At 34.3% G+C, this 19,578-nt stretch overlaps 1 protein-coding gene across 8 annotated transcripts; it reads right to left on the reverse strand.

Annotated features, from left to right (window-relative positions):
- Window positions 1-387: 387 nt before the first annotated feature.
- LOC145041378 (disease resistance protein RUN1-like) lies at window positions 388-12,746 on the reverse strand. 8 transcript variants are annotated; one of them, XR_013680161.1, is made up of 9 exons: window positions 12,569-12,746; window positions 10,310-11,065; window positions 8,350-9,478; window positions 7,940-8,260; window positions 6,967-7,860; window positions 6,252-6,870; window positions 5,784-5,852; window positions 1,661-1,716; window positions 388-671 (listed from the first exon to the last, which is right to left on the reverse strand). XR_013680161.1 is itself a non-coding variant. In XM_078989446.1 (8 exons), exons 2-7 carry the CDS (start codon window positions 10,882-10,884, stop codon window positions 5,806-5,808), a joined length of 3,483 nt encoding a protein of 1,160 aa, XP_078845572.1. In that variant the 5' UTR covers window positions 10,885-11,065; window positions 12,569-12,746; the 3' UTR covers window positions 388-671; window positions 5,784-5,805. The 8 variants fall into 8 exon arrangements, 4 of the variants coding, with proteins under 4 accessions (XP_078845572.1, XP_078845536.1, XP_078845561.1 ...); XR_013680154.1 differs by having other exon boundaries at window positions 1,661-1,725; XR_013680176.1 differs by lacking the exon at window positions 388-671 and adding an exon at window positions 702-1,033.
- Between the last annotated feature and the right edge of the window lie 6,832 nt (window positions 12,747-19,578).

Genomic DNA, 19,578 nt, shown 5'->3' on the forward strand with positions numbered 1-19,578 from the left:
TGTGTTATATGAACTTTATAAATTGAGTAATTATACAAGGAAATGACAAAATGTTCCAAAGACAATCTTTTGTTGAGTGTTGACTATCAATTTGAAAAGGGAACAAGAGCACAAAAATAAATGTGTATTGTGTAATCAAACATAATCATAAAGCATAGCCGACAATATGTTGTAACCAGCAACACAGAAACACAAACAGTAAGAAATTGGGGGATTTTATAACCAAAAAAGCAGAAAGGAAATGGTCTAAGTTGTGGCTACATAATAGACTTTCCCAGTTATATCACTTAGAATTTCACTTTACTGAACAAGTAGCAGCAAAACATTGAAACATGAGAATCAAAACTCACAATCACATTTTAGTCTTTTCTCTCAATCACATGAACAAAATCAAAAAAATATCAAATATATAAAGTAATAAAAACAACATTACAACTTACATCATATTCCTTACATGTTTATTATCAACTCAAAACCCATTCATATTGTTATCCCCTGCTACAACTATCACAACAAAAAACCGAAAAGATAAATCGTTACTAGAGGTTACAACAAGCAAACCATCTTAATTCTTCAGGAAAAAATTAGGATATAGCTCATTGAGTTTCATGAGATTAAGTTAATGTAGCATCTTCATGTCAAGGACATGACCTTGAAGATTCCCCCTTGTACTACAGATAAAAGGAAAAGTAAGCAAAATATATAATCTCACAAAATATGCAGAAAATATAATACAAAATGCTATTAAAACAGATGTTAGTTGGAAATATTTATATTATGTTACATTTTCTTGATTCAACAGACTTGATGACTCCTCATGACCCTATATAGTGAACTACATTTCCATGACATATTATGACATTCTTACAAGTACATTGTATGGTGAGAACTATATCGTGTTGTTTGTTTTTTTGAAGCAAAAATCCATAAAGTCTGCAGACTACCTCTGCAACCCTCTGCAGTATAAAAGTTGGACCAAACGGCTGCAGACTGTAATAAGAAGCATATTTGTTTTTTTAACATCTGCATGCAGCTGCAAATATTAAAAAATTAAAATAAACTAATTTTATAATCCGAAAATAGTTTTTTAATACCGAAAATTTAATAATGTATAACATTTTGGCAAAAATTTATGATATTTCAGCAAAAATAATGATATTTTAACAAAAAAAATAATGATATTAATCAACAAATTATTATTATTCAATATAAAAAAAAGGAAAAAAATTCAACAAGAATTAAAAAAAAAACAAAAACAAACGGAACAAAAACAAAAAAAAAAGTGAAATAAGATTTCATAAATATATAATCAATATTTTAGCAAGAAAAAAAGAAAGAAGAAGGGGTTGGAAGAGGCAAGAAGAGGTCAAATAAGTGCTGCGCTAAGAAGAAAACGCGCAGATGTTTTTTAATCCGAAGACTTCTGAAAAACAAACAGCTGCGAGATGAAAAGTGTTGTGCGTGTGCTGCACCGCGCAACAATAAGAGGTCTAAAGAGTTTTTTTCTAAAAAACAAACACTTAACTTAGTGACTTTGACACATGATGGCCATGCAATACAAAATGATCTCTTTATATTTGTTTGTACATATATGTTAATTAGCTAAATAAATATGGGATATGTTAAAAAATAAAATCAAAGAATCAGAACATGTCCATACCAAGAGAAGCCTAACCAACTGAAATCCTTGACTTGTATAGTATGCTTGTTAGCAAGCTGAAAAAGCTTCAAGTGAAGAAAGATAAATATGAAATTTACGTCTAGTACTCTAGGAGATCAATGGTAAACAATGAGAATTGTAGTCTAAACTCCTAAAGATCTTAGTAATTTATCAATACATAGAGAAGTAGCATAACATGAAAAAGTGGTTGTTCAAAGTCCAATACAATTCGGTGGGACCATTGTCATTGATTAGAGGGAATTCAAATGATCTTTGGTAGTCAAATAATAGTTCAAGGTTATATAATGTTTATTGGAAGAAATGCAAACTATGAAGCGAACCCCAGTGCATTTGTGGTAAATTTACGTTCTCTATACGTGATGTTTTTTTTACATATAATGAGGCTTTAACCTCATATTGAACTTTGTATCTAATCTTCACAAGCATTTCATCTGTGAAGTTAAATTACAGAATTTACATAACTTTCATTTGAAGGAAAGAAGGCTAAAATCCAAGAGTAATGTATGAAGTTGAAATTCCTTATTAATCCTGTTTCCAACTTTCGGTTTTTGCAAAACTATAATCCACACCATCGGCTTTTGTTTCGGTTTCAGTTTATGCGATTTTCGGTATGCTCACCCGAAGGAAACCCTATGCTACATATATACAAGTTCAAATGGGTCTGATTAATTCTAACTTGGAGCATAGATGTTAACAATTTTCACTTGTTAAGACATAAGAAATTCGACTCCCAAGTAATGATTTAGTAAATACACCAACGAGCTGACTTCCTGCTCTAATATGAGGTGTAGTGATAGTCCATATTCAACCTTCTCGCGAGTAAAGTTTCAAACAATTTCAATGTGTTTGGTTCTTTCATGAAAAATAGGATTGTTTGCAACCATAATAGTTGCTTTAGAATTTAGGGAATATCGAATAACAATAACTTGGATAATTTCTTAGATTGTGATTACAATACTTTCCAAAATCTGTAATTTGACCCTTGAGGTTACACGAATATAGACTTATGGGATAATCCAAGAAATCAAATCAGATCAAAGGATTGTTATGATTCACAAGCACATAATACTTGTGTTCTTTGAGACAGTTTCATAGTTTGGTACAGTGAGAAGAAAAAAAAATTCGGTTATTCTATCTTGCATGCAACATCCATCTTCCTTTCACACATGGAATATGGTAGTTAATAGTAGTTATAAGGGGAAAACCGTCGCCACATCATCATGACATGATTATCGATTTGTGTGTTCACCCCGCACCTCCAGTCTTAGAACGTAAAGTGAAATCATCATGCCTTGATACTAATACTAACTACACCAAAATATGTTGATAACACTAAAATCACCAACATGTGCATGAATGTTACAACCGTAGTAGCTCACAGTTGGTTTGAGCCATAGCCATGTATTCAAATTCAACACTTAATCGAGAAACAACATTTTGTTTCTTACTCTTCTAAGAAACTAGATTTCTGCCAACAAAAATACAATACCCTAGACTACTTATTAGTATGGTCACCATAATAGTCGGCATCGATAAATCCTTCTATAACATGATCACCATGATTTTGTTATAGAATGCCAGAGATCGGTGCACCTTTTAGATATTCCATAGTTTGGGCAATAACGTCCAAAATGGAAAAACGATATACACTCACGTAATCGTTAGATAGTTCAGCTTTCCCTCAATTCTTCTATGCTTTTCCAGATTCTCAAGGAGATCTCCTTTATTTGCTCTTAGCTTTACATTTGGAATCATAATGGCTCCACAAGGTTTTGACTCAATCTGACCAGAATCACTGCATATATCTAAGCAATACTTCCAGTACGATAAGAAAATTCTTTTCCGAATGCGAGACTTCTGTTCCCATAAAGTATTTCAAGTGAACTAGATATTCTGTTTGAAATCTAATTGTGCCTTTAGTCAGGCCACAAAGTCGTTTGGGTTAACTTTCACCGGAAACACCCATTTACAACTAATTGCCTTTTTACCCGTAGGTAAGTCTATAAAGGCCCATAAACCGTTATGATCAAGAGTATTCATTTCCTCAGTTATAGCGTCCCGCCATCCAAAATGGGTCAAAATTCATCAACAGGTTTGGAAATAGGAATAGAGTTGAACGTGGAATCCAACGAGCGTGAGTGTCCAGATAAACTATCACAGATGACGAAAGATGCAATAGGATACATACATGTACGCTTACGTTTTCGAAGGGCAATGGCGACATCAAGGTCATAGAGAAGTCAACCACCAAGGGATCATCAAATATTGGATCTGCAAACGAGAATGGTAGTGGATTAGGAGAGGATGTGTCAGCTATAGTACACTTGCACAATGGGTGGCCTAGCAAACTCTTGAAGTTGTGTGGGAACAAATGGAGAGGATACCTCAGACGAATGTGGATCATGAGTAGATATCGTACAAACTAACAAACAATCACTATCCCTCTGACTGGATACAAACACCGGGAATAAATATTTTCATGAAATGTAACATCTCGAGAGACTATATCGATTAAGAGTGGGAGAGAAACACTTATACCCTTTCTGGAGTCAAGAGTAGCCAAGAAAGACACATTTTAAAGACTTGGGGTCCAGTTTAGTTATATGTGGGTCAGTGTCACAAACAAAACAAATACTACCAAAAATCATTGACACATGATTGCAATAAAATACATGATCTATGTCAATCAGCAAAATAAATGTGGGACATGTTAAAGAATAAAATCAAAGGATCAGAAGATCTCCATAAAAATAGGAGACTACTAAACGAATACAACAATTGTAAAGCATCAGCTATAGAGTCACTAACTGAAACCCTCGAGTTCTATAGTACACGTGTTACCAAGTTAAAAAGGCTTTGAGTGAAAAAAAAAAAAAAAAAGAGAAATATAAAATTTGTGTATAGATTAGGAGGTCAATGGTAAATATTGACAATTGCAATCTAAACACCTAAAGATCTTAGCAATTTATCAATACAGGGAGTAGTAACATAACACCTAAAACTGATTGTTCAAAGTACAATTCGGTGGGACCATTGCCATTGATTATAGGGAATTCAATGATCTCAGCTAGTCAAACAATAGTCCAAGGTTATATAAAGTTTATTGAAGGAAATGGAAACTATGAAGCGAACCCCTGTGCATTTGTGGTAAAAGAACCAGAGATAAGAGACTAGAGATCGAGGCTGAGGAAAGTTGGATTCCGAAAAAATGTTATTAAATTTTGGATTTTCTAACAAAGAAGTTCCACAAATACATGAAGAATCCAAACAGAGGAAATACTTTTAGAAATGATTACAAACAACAACCTCCAGTTAACACATTCCTGAATGCTACCCGACTGTATAAACTTCCAAAGATGATGAAAGTTTAAACCCCAACTAAATTTAAACTTGCATGTTATTATATAGTTCAGTTTCACAGATATGGTGGAGAAAAATCATTTTTCCAATGATTGCAATGTAAATAAAAGGTGGTTAAGCATGGATCATATTATTTCTAGAAATTACGAGAGGCTGAGACAAATGAGAAAGTGCACATGGGACAAATGTGGTGGAGAAATATCAACTGAAGTGGAGACCTGGTCATCATCTGATGAGGACTCCAATAAACAAGCCTAGTTCTAACTTATGGTCGCTAATCCGACGTCAACAAACTCATCAAAGGATCAAGTATTTGATTTTTCCAATTCTATATTTCTATAAATGAACTCAAAAAGCATCTTGCAAATGTAGCCTCTAAACATGTAGAGAAAACAATTCAAAACTCAGAAAGCCCAGGAATATGAAATGTAGGTAAATAAATTGAAGGAAGTTCAGAATGAGGAGGAAGCCCTTAAGGGAAAGACTAAGACTGTTGTAAAGAACTACAACAGAGGCATTGTATGATTAAAATTCTTAACAACAAAAAAATTGACAATAATTGCCTAAGATATCATGTATTTGAAGTTGTCTTTTTCAAGCATTCATTATAAGGTTATAACTCCTTTTATTTAGTTACATCCTAAACCAATCAAGAAATTTGATGAAAGCATTTTTTTGTTGTGTACGCCTTTTATGCATGTGATGAGAGAAAGGTTTAGTTTTGGGTTGTCAAAAAGTATACCTCACATGCACGACCAAGTATGTCAGGCTTCTTTGGGGGATAAAGATCTGAACCACCCTCTCTCTTTTACTGAAAACAAATAAAAAGTAGTATGTTAATTTATTATTTACAAACATCCACCTGGAGAAAGTAGTTTGTATTGGGTCCCCATACTTGTATGTGATCCAACATATCAAGACTAAATGAGTTGACATAGACCAATTCAGATGGATCATTACTTGGGTCGATCCATTTAAAAGTTAGAATGAGAGATTTTATTTTTCATATTTTATAAAAACAAACTCTTATTGTAGTGGTCAACAAATAAAAATCAATGATAAATGGGTGGATTGGATTTAGGTTATATGAAACATTTATTTATCTAATAAAATAAATGGGTCATTATCCATCTAACTAAAAAAGTTGGGACATGGGTCAGATCATTATACATAAGACATGACAATAAAATATTTAATAAATGACATCTACCTTGATAGTCGGGGCCTTCCGTAATGAATTTACGATGATAGGGATACAATATAATGCCATGTGAAGAAAACCGCCCTTTTTCTAAGATGTATTCTCCGGTTGTTGTTTGAAAAGGAGAGAGATCTCCACCAATTATGTGATTCCATGACTTGTAATAACCCAACACATCTTCTTCTTCATCCATCTTCTCTCCTTCATCATACACAAGACTCACCCCACACTCCTTTACAAGTACATAACGCCGCTCTGTAACAGTAATAATAATGTGGTCACCAGCATCCATCTCATTCATCCCAAACATCCAATGACTTAACATCACCCAACAACACTTTCCACCTACATTAAATCTGTCCCTGTGACGTTCATATATCCACATGCGGTTCTTTGTTATATTACTAACTGTCATCATTGGCGTCGTAGGAAAATGACCAGCAAAGGGATATATCTCATCAAAACCTCGCAACCTCTGCAGAGAACAGAAGTTGAGTCCTCTAATGTTGTTTGGAGATGATGATGGGATGGTAAATGATATTGATGGCCCCTCACTTCTATGCCTAAACCAACTTGGCATCTCCTCCGCCTCATACCTTGTGCTGAATATTCCAAATTCATAAATCATCTGCCAAATACAACTACCTTAATTAATCACCATGCCAATTATATTATATTATAGGTATTCACATAAAGTAAGACAGTTAAGTTAAATAGACAAAACCTGGATTTCAGATTCTGAATAATTAGTTCCCATGTGCCTTTGGTTAAGGAAGTCTAAATTAGTCCAGCCCAATCTATGTAATAACTTTTCCTCAACACTCACCATTGGTTGGATTTCGACCATGCCTTCAATTATCCAAGATGCATCATCTGACCCATTTATTGATAGCTGGAGTGGGGACATTTCTGGATTAAATACAACTTTTTCTATATCATACAAATCATGAGGATTAATAAACAACTTTCTTAGTGTACGTGGAGGATACTCGACTGACTTCAATTTTTTACAATTATCCATACTAAGTATCTCAAGTCCAGGAAGGGTTCTCACACAACTTGGCATGGAATTGATTGGATTGCGATCTAAATATAACTCCTTTAACATGGATAGACAACTGAAGTCCATGGGAAAGGATTCATTGGACAACTTGTTCTTTGCAATTGACAATGTTACCAAAGACCTTGGTAAAGACATTGCAAAGGACTTCAAATCATGTGGTATAGCACCCACAAAGGCAGAGAAAGAGGTTTTTTGGTTTATGCCAATGTTGTTAACCGTGCACATTTCCAGTGAATCCATATCCATATTCTTGATTTGAGATTCACCAAGATTACAACCATCAAGCAACACTGTTTTAACCTTCTTTAACATGCCTATATTTCTTGGAAGCTTTTCAAGCTTCTTGCAATAGCTCAGATCGATGAGGATAAGTTCAACACAATGCTGAATTGTTTCACAAACATCAAGCAAACCAATGCAGTTTCTAAGTATTAACCTCTCAAGCGCAGGGAGTAGGTCAAAGTCACCAACACTCTGAAGTTGTTTACAGAAACTTAAATTAAGAATCTTCAGTGAACAAAATAACCTTTTCTCTTTTATGCATGGTCCATCCAACTAAAAAAATAGAAATAAGTTAATATGGTATTAGTTTCATCAAATCACATGCATGAATATTTAATAAAGATAAGTTTACCTTTTGCCTCTTCTCAAGTTGTTGTGGATTACTATAACTGACAAATGATTCAATATTGCTATATGACATGTCAAGAGCAACAAGATTCTCTATAGGTAACTCTGAAGGTATAGACTTTAAATGAAACCCATGCATACACAAGCCTCTTAATTCCTCTGGAAAATTCTCATAAGTCCCATACAAGTGCACATAATTAAGTTGTAGTAGCATAAGACTATACATGTTACTCAATGCATCTGTTTTCAGCTCAAATGATGTTCCCAACTTCTCTTTCTCAAGCATTCGCATGTCAAGGGCAAGGCCTAGAAGATTTCCCTTACCCTAAGAAGAAACATAATGAAAATAAACAAATTAGAGAATACCAAATATTTTGTACATGCACACTACTAAAATCATGCATGGCCTCTTACCTTTTTTTCTTTTAACACTCTGAAGGAATCCTTATGATACCATACACGACTTCGCTTCCATGGCTTGTCATGTGACTCTTGACCTACAACGAATCTACCCATCTCTTGAACCAACTGATGCATCTTCAATTCATTATTCCGTCCAATACTAAGAAGACATCTGTCAATGAGATTCGTAATTCCAGATCTTGTGTTTATATCACATGCCTCTAATATTGTTTCACTAACATATCTATCTGTTCCAACAAAAAAACAAGCAATATGCTTAAACAATTCCTTGTCGTTTTTGGATAGCAAAGAGTCAAAGCTCATCCTCAAGACATTATTTACAGGGGAACTAACTTCTTTCATTAGCCCTTCCATGCAACCTTCCCAGTACCCCACATCCCGATTATGCAAAGACTTGCCCAATACTTCAAGAGCCAATGGTAGTCCTTGACAATACTTCACAAGCTTATCCAATACCTCTTCGAAACCTGCCTTGGGATGGTTGCACATGAATGCATGAAAGCAAAAAAGTTTCCTTGACTCGGTCCAATTTAAACCTTCAAGGAAGTGTTTTGCATGCTTGGGTCTAATGTTTGTTTTGAATAGTACACAACTCTCTGTCAACCATCTGTCCTTTGTTGTAATTATAACTTTGGTTCCGGGATGAAAACCTTTGCTTCCAAGTAATGCATCTAACTGAACAAGAGTATTGATATCATCAAGAACTAGAAATGCCTTTTTACGGGCTAGTGCATTCTCTATCTTTGAGGTGTTCACTGAAACATCATAAACGTGAATTGAACTTGGTTTTGAAATTTCATAGCAGAGTTGTTTTTGTAAATCAAGCAACCCATTAAATTTTCCATCACATTTTCTTGTGATATCTTCAATAAAGCTGCTTGTTTGAAACTCACGAGAATATAGCCCATACACATGTTTGGCTAAAGATGTCTTCCCGATCCCGCCTATACCCGAAATAGTGAGTATATCTGCCGTATGTGAGGATCCATCTTTCAACCATGAGGTGATGAAGTTAATGGAATCGTCCATCCCAATAAGTAGTGGCCGAATACTCCCTAAAGGTAAATGTAATCTACGGTTGATGTTCTTCACAATTTCTTCAATAAACTCACTCTCAAACCTGAAGCTTGATTTAATAAGAATTACAAAATACAATCCAATAAACTAACAAACCAGATTTTCGAGATTTTATTTAAATAAAGATCCAAATCAAAATTATATCATAAATGTTAGTGTTAGATATATGTGGAATAGGGTTTATTTGCTTTTAGGTTACTTTATTTGTGTTTTTCTGTTTTAGGTACACTGGTTGATTTATAAATGAGGGTTTAACATCTTTATCAATGACAAGATAATATTCCAGAAATCTGATTCCTTAGCAACAACTATTAGTTTTAAAGTTTTAATTTATTCTTCCCAACAAACCATATTGTCTTCATTCTAAATTTCTAACCGTATACATATCTAATGTGTAACGTCATAAATATTTATGTAAAATAAGACCAAAATTACCAATGTAATACATGTTTTCACTAATGGGCCTTGTAACTTCACTATGTTTCTACAAGACCATCAAACTTAACTATCAATGTTGTGAGCCCTAAAAAAATAGTTATCCTTTACTACTTACAACAAAAGTTATTTATCATAAAAGGTGCTATGATTTTAAGGTGGTATGATATAACTATTAGTAGATGTATAGCAACCTATTCAAAATTTGCTTTTTAATAAAAGGGTTAAGGATTTATTTATGCAACAACATTTCGTCTTATTCCTATTTTATGCAACAATGTTATATTTATACAAAATATGCATCTTAGTTATCCTATTTTATCAAATATATGTCTACATGATGATATTTACAAAAAATAAAAAATAAAATAAAAACATACCAAAATGCATAGGGTGAAGATGATATTGACATTTTTCATAAGGTTGAATATGTGGTTACCTGCCATTTATGTCATTTCCTTTTAAATTAGCAACTTTGATAAGTGCTTTATTCCATCGGTCCATCTTTTGAACCCATTGACTTCTTTTATTTTCATCTGTCTCTTCATCCATTTTCTGTTTATGCTTAGACATTGCATCTCCAAAGCTACTTTGTCGCTTCCTGACATGGGTTGGCTCCACATGATAAAAGATTGGGATGACAATATGGTTTGATTTCATACGCTGCTCAAGGATAAGCACCAATTCATCCAGACACCATGTTGAAGAAGCGTAATTCTTAGACAACACAATAATAGAAGCCCGAGATGCCTTAATTGCACTCTCGAGTTCCGGTTTCAAATCTTCCCCTGTTTCAACCTCTTCATCATCCAAGAAGGTAGTGATATTGGCATCTACAAGGGCCTCATAAAGATATTTAGTAAAATTCAGACGAGTGTCAACACCTCTAAAACTTATAAATACATCATATCTATGATCCTGAGTTGATGATCTAGGACCACAAGTTGATATACTATGGCCATGAGTTGATGAAGAAGGTGAAGATCCTTCTCGAAGTTCAGAGAGAACAACCATTATGAGTTATCTGTTGATGACACTTCGCCTACTCCAGCTGGGCAACACCTAGTATGTATTCCTACATCCAGCCCTGATCTAAGTAAGCTCTGAAACTCCTCCACCGGTTATCGAAAATGTAAGTTGGTTTCACCGGCTTTCCTCACTCTGCTTCAGTGTTAGGATCTAGTACATAATGCCTCTATAAAAAAAAAACAAATTATTAGTATTTATAATATACATAGTAAATTTCTTCAAGCAATATAAACATCAATAATAATAATAATAATAATAATAATAATAATAATAATAATAATAATAATAATAATAATGATAATATTAACAACAACAACAACAACAACAACAATAATAATAAAATTTATAATAATAATAATAATAATAATACCTTTGAATTCCTCAAAAATAAATCTTTCAAGTAATTAAAATACAATACATATGCATCTCCAAACTTTTTCATGTGAACTAATACACCTAGAAAATGTTTACATCTCATTACATGAACTCTAATTGTGTTAATATGCCAATATTTATCCCCAAACTTTGAGTTTAGAGTTAATACTGGAGCCATAATGTGTATGTGTGTTTTAACCCTCGATTTCAGATTTGTGTTCAAAAGCCATTCATAGCTTAATTAGTACTAAACTCAGTTGTCTGGTGTGAAAGAGACATGGGAATAAAGCTGAGAGAGACTGCTCTTATTTCAAACAGAAACAGGCTGATAAATCTCAACAACAGAAATCTCATGGCAGTAGCACTTATGTGACAAGTTTCTGGATCCTTTAACCAACACATATATAGCTAAGTATTGATATTGAATAACAATTACATTGCCATGGGAATCATTTAGAAAACAGTTACTCAACTAACTGACTTGATTGCCCTGTTTTTTCAGCTTATTCACTTAACCTACAACGTTCCTATTTTGATTTAATTACCCCACAACTCAACACAAAATACCATTCTGGATATTGCATAAGATATATGCAAGTTCAAGCTTTCACTAGATATCAACAAACAGTAATTTGAAGATCCAAACAGGAAAAAAAAAGTTTCTTAATTAACAACACAGATCCCCAAAATTAGCAACACCAACCTTTTTAAATTTAAATTTCTTTATCACTAGATCTAGTATCATCATATCTAATGGATTTCAACTAAAATTCATAGGTTTGTTACAAATGATATGTTTATGAAACTTACAAGCAGGGATGCTCTTTCTAAGGGTTCAATTTCAAACTCTAAACTAGATAAAACTTCAAAGTTAAATGCCCTTTATCATATCAATATCATTAAGTTTTGACTTCAATGGAGCCAATAAGGAGCCGATCGATAACATTATTTAAAAATAAATAAACTTAAAAAATCGTGTTTCTAAATTAGAAAACATAAAGGAATTGAGGAAGAAATTGTTGAAGATAACTTCGAAGACAGGAAGATAGGAGGGGAAGTTCTTTGTTCAGGAAACAGAAAAACTTTTATCACTCGCAGAATCAACACAGTTTAGAAATACATCAGAATACATATATACACAGCCGTGATACAGTTATTTCCTAACCATCTCAACTATTGATGATTAACTGTCATATATACAAATGATGATGATGTGATTTATGATTAAGAAGATAGAATTGTCTAACAATATCTGAAACTAGTTTGTATTGTAAGAATGTGTCTTCATAGTTACCTGCCTACAAGAAGATAAAGTAGACCTGAAGCAGCGATGATAACCAATAGGGATGAAGCTGAGAAAGACGACGGCTGAAAGCTACAGATCCGACGGCGGTAACTCGGCAGGGAAAACGGCGAGTCAACGAGGAAGGAAGGGCGACAGCCAGAGACGAGAGTCAACGAGGATGTTGGATTTTCCGTTTTACTTTTGCCTTTATAAATTGTATAATTGGGTTAATATTAAAGGGTTTAATTAAATTGTTTTTTTCTAGAAAACTATTGAAAATATTTTTCTAGTAGCTTTTTTTTTTTTTTTTTTAGAAAACTACTATAAAAATCTAACAAATTAAATGGTGTCACTTTTCCACGTGCATATCAAAAAATAATTTATACTTTTAGTTAGTTTTTAAAATTTATTACAACATTTTGAAATTTAAATTTTATTACTAATACTGTACAAACTTTTGAGTAAATTACAGGAATGGTCCTCATAGTTTGTGGTAATCTGTATGTTTTGTTCCTAACTTTTTTTTTTAACTTTTCCTTATATTTGATTTTGTTGCATGGTTAGTCCCTATTAGACATAAAATGATTATATTTCTCTTATCTTTTATTTTGAGTTATTTATTATATATTCAATATTATGTAAAGATATATTAGATAATTAAATACTCGTATTTATCACTCACTTTCTTCCCCAATCCATAACCCTCCGCCTTTCTTGATGCATCTTCAGGCACCACACCACCAACTACCCCTCCTCTCTCCATATCCTACAAGACTTTTACTAAAACACTTCCTAAAGGACATTCAAATTTGGTTTACAAAACCAAAATAACCTTCACATTTCACTTAAAACAACGCTACTTCACATGAACTCTATAATAAATATCACACAAAGTTTTATAGAAAAGGGAAAAAAATCTCAATACAAGCCCAAAATTGCAAGCCTTTTTTTGGTGGAATTATCCCACGTGCCTCCCTCATTTTTCCCAATTGCCATGAATTCTTAAATTTTAATGTTTGCTACTTACTAAACCTACATATTATTGTTTGTTGGGCAATCGATGTTGTATTTTGTTTCTTTGGCTGCTATACTACATTCCTATAATGCTAAATACTCAAAGCACTAACAAGGCATTAATACATTTAATTTTTCTACAATGTTGTAACTATAACATTGTTATGAATGTCATTTTGTTTCTTTATTTACATGGTAAATCCTTAGCAAATAAAGAACAATAAATTATTTTTCGAACGAAAGAATGTCCATAACCTACAATTGATCATGTTAATGATAATACTTCGGAAGATGTTCCATAATACATTTCACACCTGAAAAGAATAATAATACCGAAAAGAGCTGGTTAATGTTGAAACTGAGAAAACTTATTTATCAAATTTAAGCGAGATAAGATTAGATTATTATTAATTGCAAAGACGGAGCTAGCCTTTATTTAGGTAATTTTTTAGATTTCAATTTCACTTTTAAATTTACGTTATTCATGTTTCAAATATATTATAATATATTCTTACGATATAAATCTCCCTTATTCCAAAATCTTTGCTCTGCCCCTTACTATTTTTTTGTTACATCGTCGTGCCTTGAAATGTCAAAATATTTGCATTATATCCTTGTTCACCAATTTCTTCTATGAGTCCAAACATATATATTTAAATACATATTATAAATATTGTTTGTATTATACCTTAATTTAGTTATTTAAATCAATAATACTTATCTCTGGTGGACCAACTAAAAAGTTACCATCCATTTAAAATTATTGGCTAACTAAGTTAATGATCATCAAATGGCCTTTGACCTAACTTTAAGGAGTGACTCTTTCTAATTAGAGATTGTGTGTTCAAGTCTATTAGGAGACATAGATATTATTTAGGAATATGTTATTTAGTTTTCCCTTTAATAAAAAAAATTATCAAGCTAATAAGCCTATATAAATATTCTTATGATTTGTTTTGTATATTATCACCATGGGGATTAAAAAATCTGATAATTATATTCATTTTATAATTTGCACATGGAATATATATAATGGTATCGACTTAGACTACAATTAGAAAAATGAACATTTAGTAGTTATTTATAGCTACATAGATTTCAGTTCAAACATTTAGGAAATCTTATAAACTTATAAAAACCGTAAGCCTGCAATTCAGTTGTAGTTAGCCCAATATAGGTATTATTTAGTTTAACAACTACTTTATTTAATCCAATAACTTAAGCCCAATAAGATATCTTTCAATACGTTTTCTAATCTTTTGAAAAATGAAAATTTGAGGTCATTCCTAATTTACCAGATGTCGCTCAATCACACGATCTCCTATTGCTCAGGTACACTGCTCCGATGGCGGCAATAAATCGACCACCGTTATTTTGTTGTGTACCGAAAAAAAAAAAAAAAAAAAACATGATCTCTCCTTTCCAAACCATGCCTCTCTCGTCGGAGTCTTACAACATTGTTATAAACTACCACAGTTCATGGTCTCTGCTGGAATTAAGATTGAACTTGTCACTTTACTCTTCACCAGAGGAAAACATAAACAAAGCTCATTAGCAAATTCTTATAAGTCAACGAAGTCTATGCCGGAAAACGGATCGGAATACCTATTTCGTTTCATGTCGTTTGAGGTCAAGTGAATAACACAAAACTATATACTCATCGTTATAACAGATTAGCTTCTTAGGGTTCAAAGGATGTATGACATAGGGAAAGGACTATCTTGATTAAAAAGGAAAAAAGTCGTTAGTTGTTTCTATGTGTGCTTGAGAAACTGAATACCACAATCCAAATTGGTTGCTGAGTGCAAATTTAGATTGTTTCGAGGTCTTTGATTATGGGCTATATATGGATGCTTTTTGTATTGTGGATTTAGTTGGTTTTTGGGTGGGTATTCATAGATGTGGTATATATCACCCCCTGAGCACTCAACCACTAACAGGTCCAACAGTCAACATAGGCGTGTCACATGTGGGTCATTTTGATTGTTATGAGTTTGACATTACTAATGGTCAGCATCATATATATTATATACATGAGTAGAATAGTAAACCACTTCATAATACTACCTTGAGAAATTGGAGTAGCCTTGTTGTTTTGGGTATCAGTTGTAATTGTATTGCCTCGTGTAATGTTTGACTGTTTGTTACAAACATTTTAGGGCTATTTATTTTTTTTATTTTAGCATTATGCTTTTAATTTCTTCCTATTGCAACATTGTACTTTGAAAATTTATCCAAGTATTATCATCCGAATACAAATCAATTTTCAGAGCTGTTATTGGAGATTTTTTTTAATATTATGTCACCCTAATAAGAAAAGAAAAACTGAAAGTACAATGCTATAATTAGGTAGATCTTTCAAAGTACAATGTCTTAATAAGAAAAATTAAAGTACAATGTTGCACAAAAAAGAAGACAGGATTGATTAAATGGTCCGTGTGGTTTACAAAAATCACAGATTTAGTCCCTAACCTTTTTTACACGAATGGTCCTTGTGGTTTCAATTTTATTGCATCTTTGATCCTTGACTCATATAAAATTACATTTATACACTTCTTAATTTCATTCACTTTTTTTTAACTAACTTTAGTTTAAAAAAAGCCAAATAAACCCAACACCCCACCCCACCCTCACTCCTCTGATCTTCAACATTGTTCCTCTCTCTCTCTCTCTCTCTCTCTCTCTCTCTCTCTCTCTCTCTCTCTCTCTCTCTCTCTCTCTCTCTCGGCCCATTTGTATATTGGGTTGGGCCTATTGATTAGGAAGGCTAGGCCCATTATTATGGGTTGGGCCCAATATGAGGGCTAGAACCAATGATATGTATGACAGGTGGTATTTTAGGGAACTCCCCTAAGCTTTGTGCATATAGTTTACAGTTATGGTTTTCGATACTTTCGGTTCGACGGGGAAGGGTTCGGCTTGATCACAATGCATCCACCCATGTTTCTACACTTTATATTTTTGGATTGTACTCTGATAACTATTTTCACTGTGATATACTTTTGAATGGTTGATAAGAATAAATGGTGTTTATGTGTTGAGTTAAAAATGAAAAATTTTACCTTATAATTTTTGGTATGTTACAAATTGGTAACAAAGCCTTGGGTTGAGGGATTCGGGCACACTCTTAGGTGTGACTGAACTCAAACTAAGGAGTTGGTAATCTTTTAAAAGAAAACCAATTTATAAAAAGACTTTTTTTTATAGAAAAAGGGGGTATGATGCGTGTAATCGGTCGAGCTCAAGTAAGTGATTCCCAAAATACCCATACATGTTTATATGTTATATGATATGAATGTTTTCATGTTAGGATAAGGCTAAGGATACTTTCAGGAATTACATGATAGATTGACCTGACATGTGATGCCTTGTAGCCTAGGAAGCATTAGATGTTATACTAGATTGGGAATATGTATTGGTAGCAGTAATTGCTAAGTGTATGCTATAAAAATTGTATACGGTTAGGATCATATAGCCTCAAAATGACTATATTAGACTTATTTTCTTGTTCTTTGTATGGTTGTGGTCCTAGGCTAGAGTCTCTTATTTGATAATCTATCTGATCATGAATTGTGTATAATTTGCATGCATAAGGCAACTGACAGTGGAGTAGAAGTTCCTAGCATGGTAGTATTAAGTGAGCTTGAGATGCCCTTTGTTTGTTTTGTGGCATGGAGTGTTACTACATGCATGTAGATTTCTTTGTGCTTTGTGGAACCCTTAGTGATGTGAGTTAACTATTAAGTTAATATGGTAAGTCACATGTTGCAAAGGTTAAATAATCTCAGAGTAATGAATTTGACTCTATTGCACAGATCTCGTTTGAGTCGAACTATTGTAGGATTATGTATTTTACTCGAAGGATTATCTAAGATTTGTGGCATGTGAATTTATTCATGAAGTAGTTAGCTAACATTAGTAGGAGTTATTCAACAACTGATGGCAGAGTGTGGTCGGAAACCTAGAGGATCCTAGGAAGTGCTTTAGTGGGTTTGGTTGCATTGTTTAGCATGTACTTGGAGTACCGGTTTGAGAATGTGACTTAGAGGATTCGAGATAATTTTTGAAGAAAGTATGGATAGATGTGGAAGGTAGTATTGGGCTCGTACTACTAAACGCACAGGTTCCAGACTTGAATCGTGGATGGTCACGGAAATTCTAAGAAGCTTACAGGATTAGAATTTTTATGGGTATGAACTGATTATTATACGGTTGCTTTTCAGTATGGTGATGAGAACTCGTGGAGGGGGATCTGGTTTAGGCTCAGGCGCTAGTATTGAGCCGATAGACAAGCGGATGCGGGAGTTCATATCATCGGAGATCACCCACAATATTTTGGAGCAGACTCCTGTGATCTTTGGTATGATCAAGGAAGGGATCATGGAGATTATACAGGAGCGTCAGGATGCATACCGCATTGGGATTACGGAGTTGCTGGATGAGCAAATCATGACCTTTCAGGTCAAGATCGCGATAGGACATTTGGGAGCGTGGTCTCCCTCATCTCGGGAGTTCAAGGCTTGTAGAGCTCCAGAGTTCATTGGGCTAAGTACCCCATTACCAGCCGTCGATGGATCGCTAACATGGAGAATGCTCAGGGGGACGAGCTTCTAACCCGCGCGGGTGAATGTGGGATTTGCATCTTGTCTTTTGAGGGACCGAGCCCATGATTGGTAGGAGGAGGTCGGTACGACACTGAGATCTGCAGATGTGGTGTCCATGTATTAGGAGGAGTTTGTCATGGAGGATTTTGCACCAAAAATTAAGGTCTAGCAACTGGCGAGAGAGTTTCAGGACCTTTGCTAGACTATTGAGACTGTGGCAGAGATCACTGCCAAGTTTTGGGAGAGGGCTTTGTTGGTCTATAGTATGAATCGAACGAGGAGATGAAGAAGTTTAGGTGTCATGTTATGCTGAGGGATGCCATAAGGGAGTTTGTAAGCTTATCATGTTGCAAGACCCTAAATGACATGATTGCTAGAGCCCAAGAGCGGGAGATTGATTTGGAGCACCTCGGAAAGAGGAAGTCAGGGTAGATTCAAATCACAGTGGGCCAGGCAAAGAGGCCCAAGACTCAACATTCGCATCTAGGAGGCCATCAGGGTCAGGGCCGTTGTGCCAAATGTGGGAGAACCCATGAGGGAGGCTGTTGGGAGACATGAGAGGGTGTTTCAGTTGCAATCAGATGGGTCATTTTAGTAGGGATCGCCCTCTTGGATTGGTTCTGATGTCTTTTCACTGCAACCAAGTGGGCCACAAGAAGGCCGATTATCCGAGGTTGATGGGTGGAGCAGTAAGTGCACCTGCTCCAGTTACTTTGATGATCAATGACGATCATGAGGCCAAGATGAAAGTCGCAGTAGTGAGGAGCCAAGCATTGCAACTTCAAGCAGGGGAGGCCAGAGTTTCATCAGATGCTATCGCGGGTATGTTATCTTTTGTTATCCTCGTGTCTTCTTGTTGGTATTTACGTGCTTTTGAATCATGTGTTCGTATAAGTAAGACATTATATTCTGTTTACTTTCCCTGTGATTGCCTGGTTAGTATTATCCAGGGTTGTTATATGCCATTTTGCATGCCGAAAGTTATTAGTTGGGCATACCTTGTTGAAAAAGAGAGTGAATCATATAGAACTTAAGTCGGTCGGTTCCCCACCCTATCGCACCCTACGATGCCTATGTGTCACCGCGATACAATTGTGAACACAAAGTCATCTGGGGTGGGTAGGTGCAGTAAGCCTATCGCTTGTCAAAGCAATACCGCAACGTTTTTTTCTCTCTTTACCATTTTCAAGGGTTTTTTATTATTCGGACACACCAATCCTTATTATGTAAAAACAAATAAATAAATAAACATAATGTTGTTGAATACGGCAACGAAGGCAACCCTTACTAGAGTGTCGGGCACAAAAATCTTTCACTTTTAAAAATTATAATAATTAGATTTTGACTTCCAAAAATGTTACACCCTATTTGCTTAATGTATGATCACACGTATGAACTAGC

This window comes from Lactuca saligna, chromosome 1, assembly GCF_052625555.1.
Source record: "Lactuca saligna cultivar CGN05327 chromosome 1, ASM5262555v1, whole genome shotgun sequence".
NCBI lineage: Eukaryota > Viridiplantae > Streptophyta > Magnoliopsida > Asterales > Asteraceae > Lactuca > Lactuca saligna.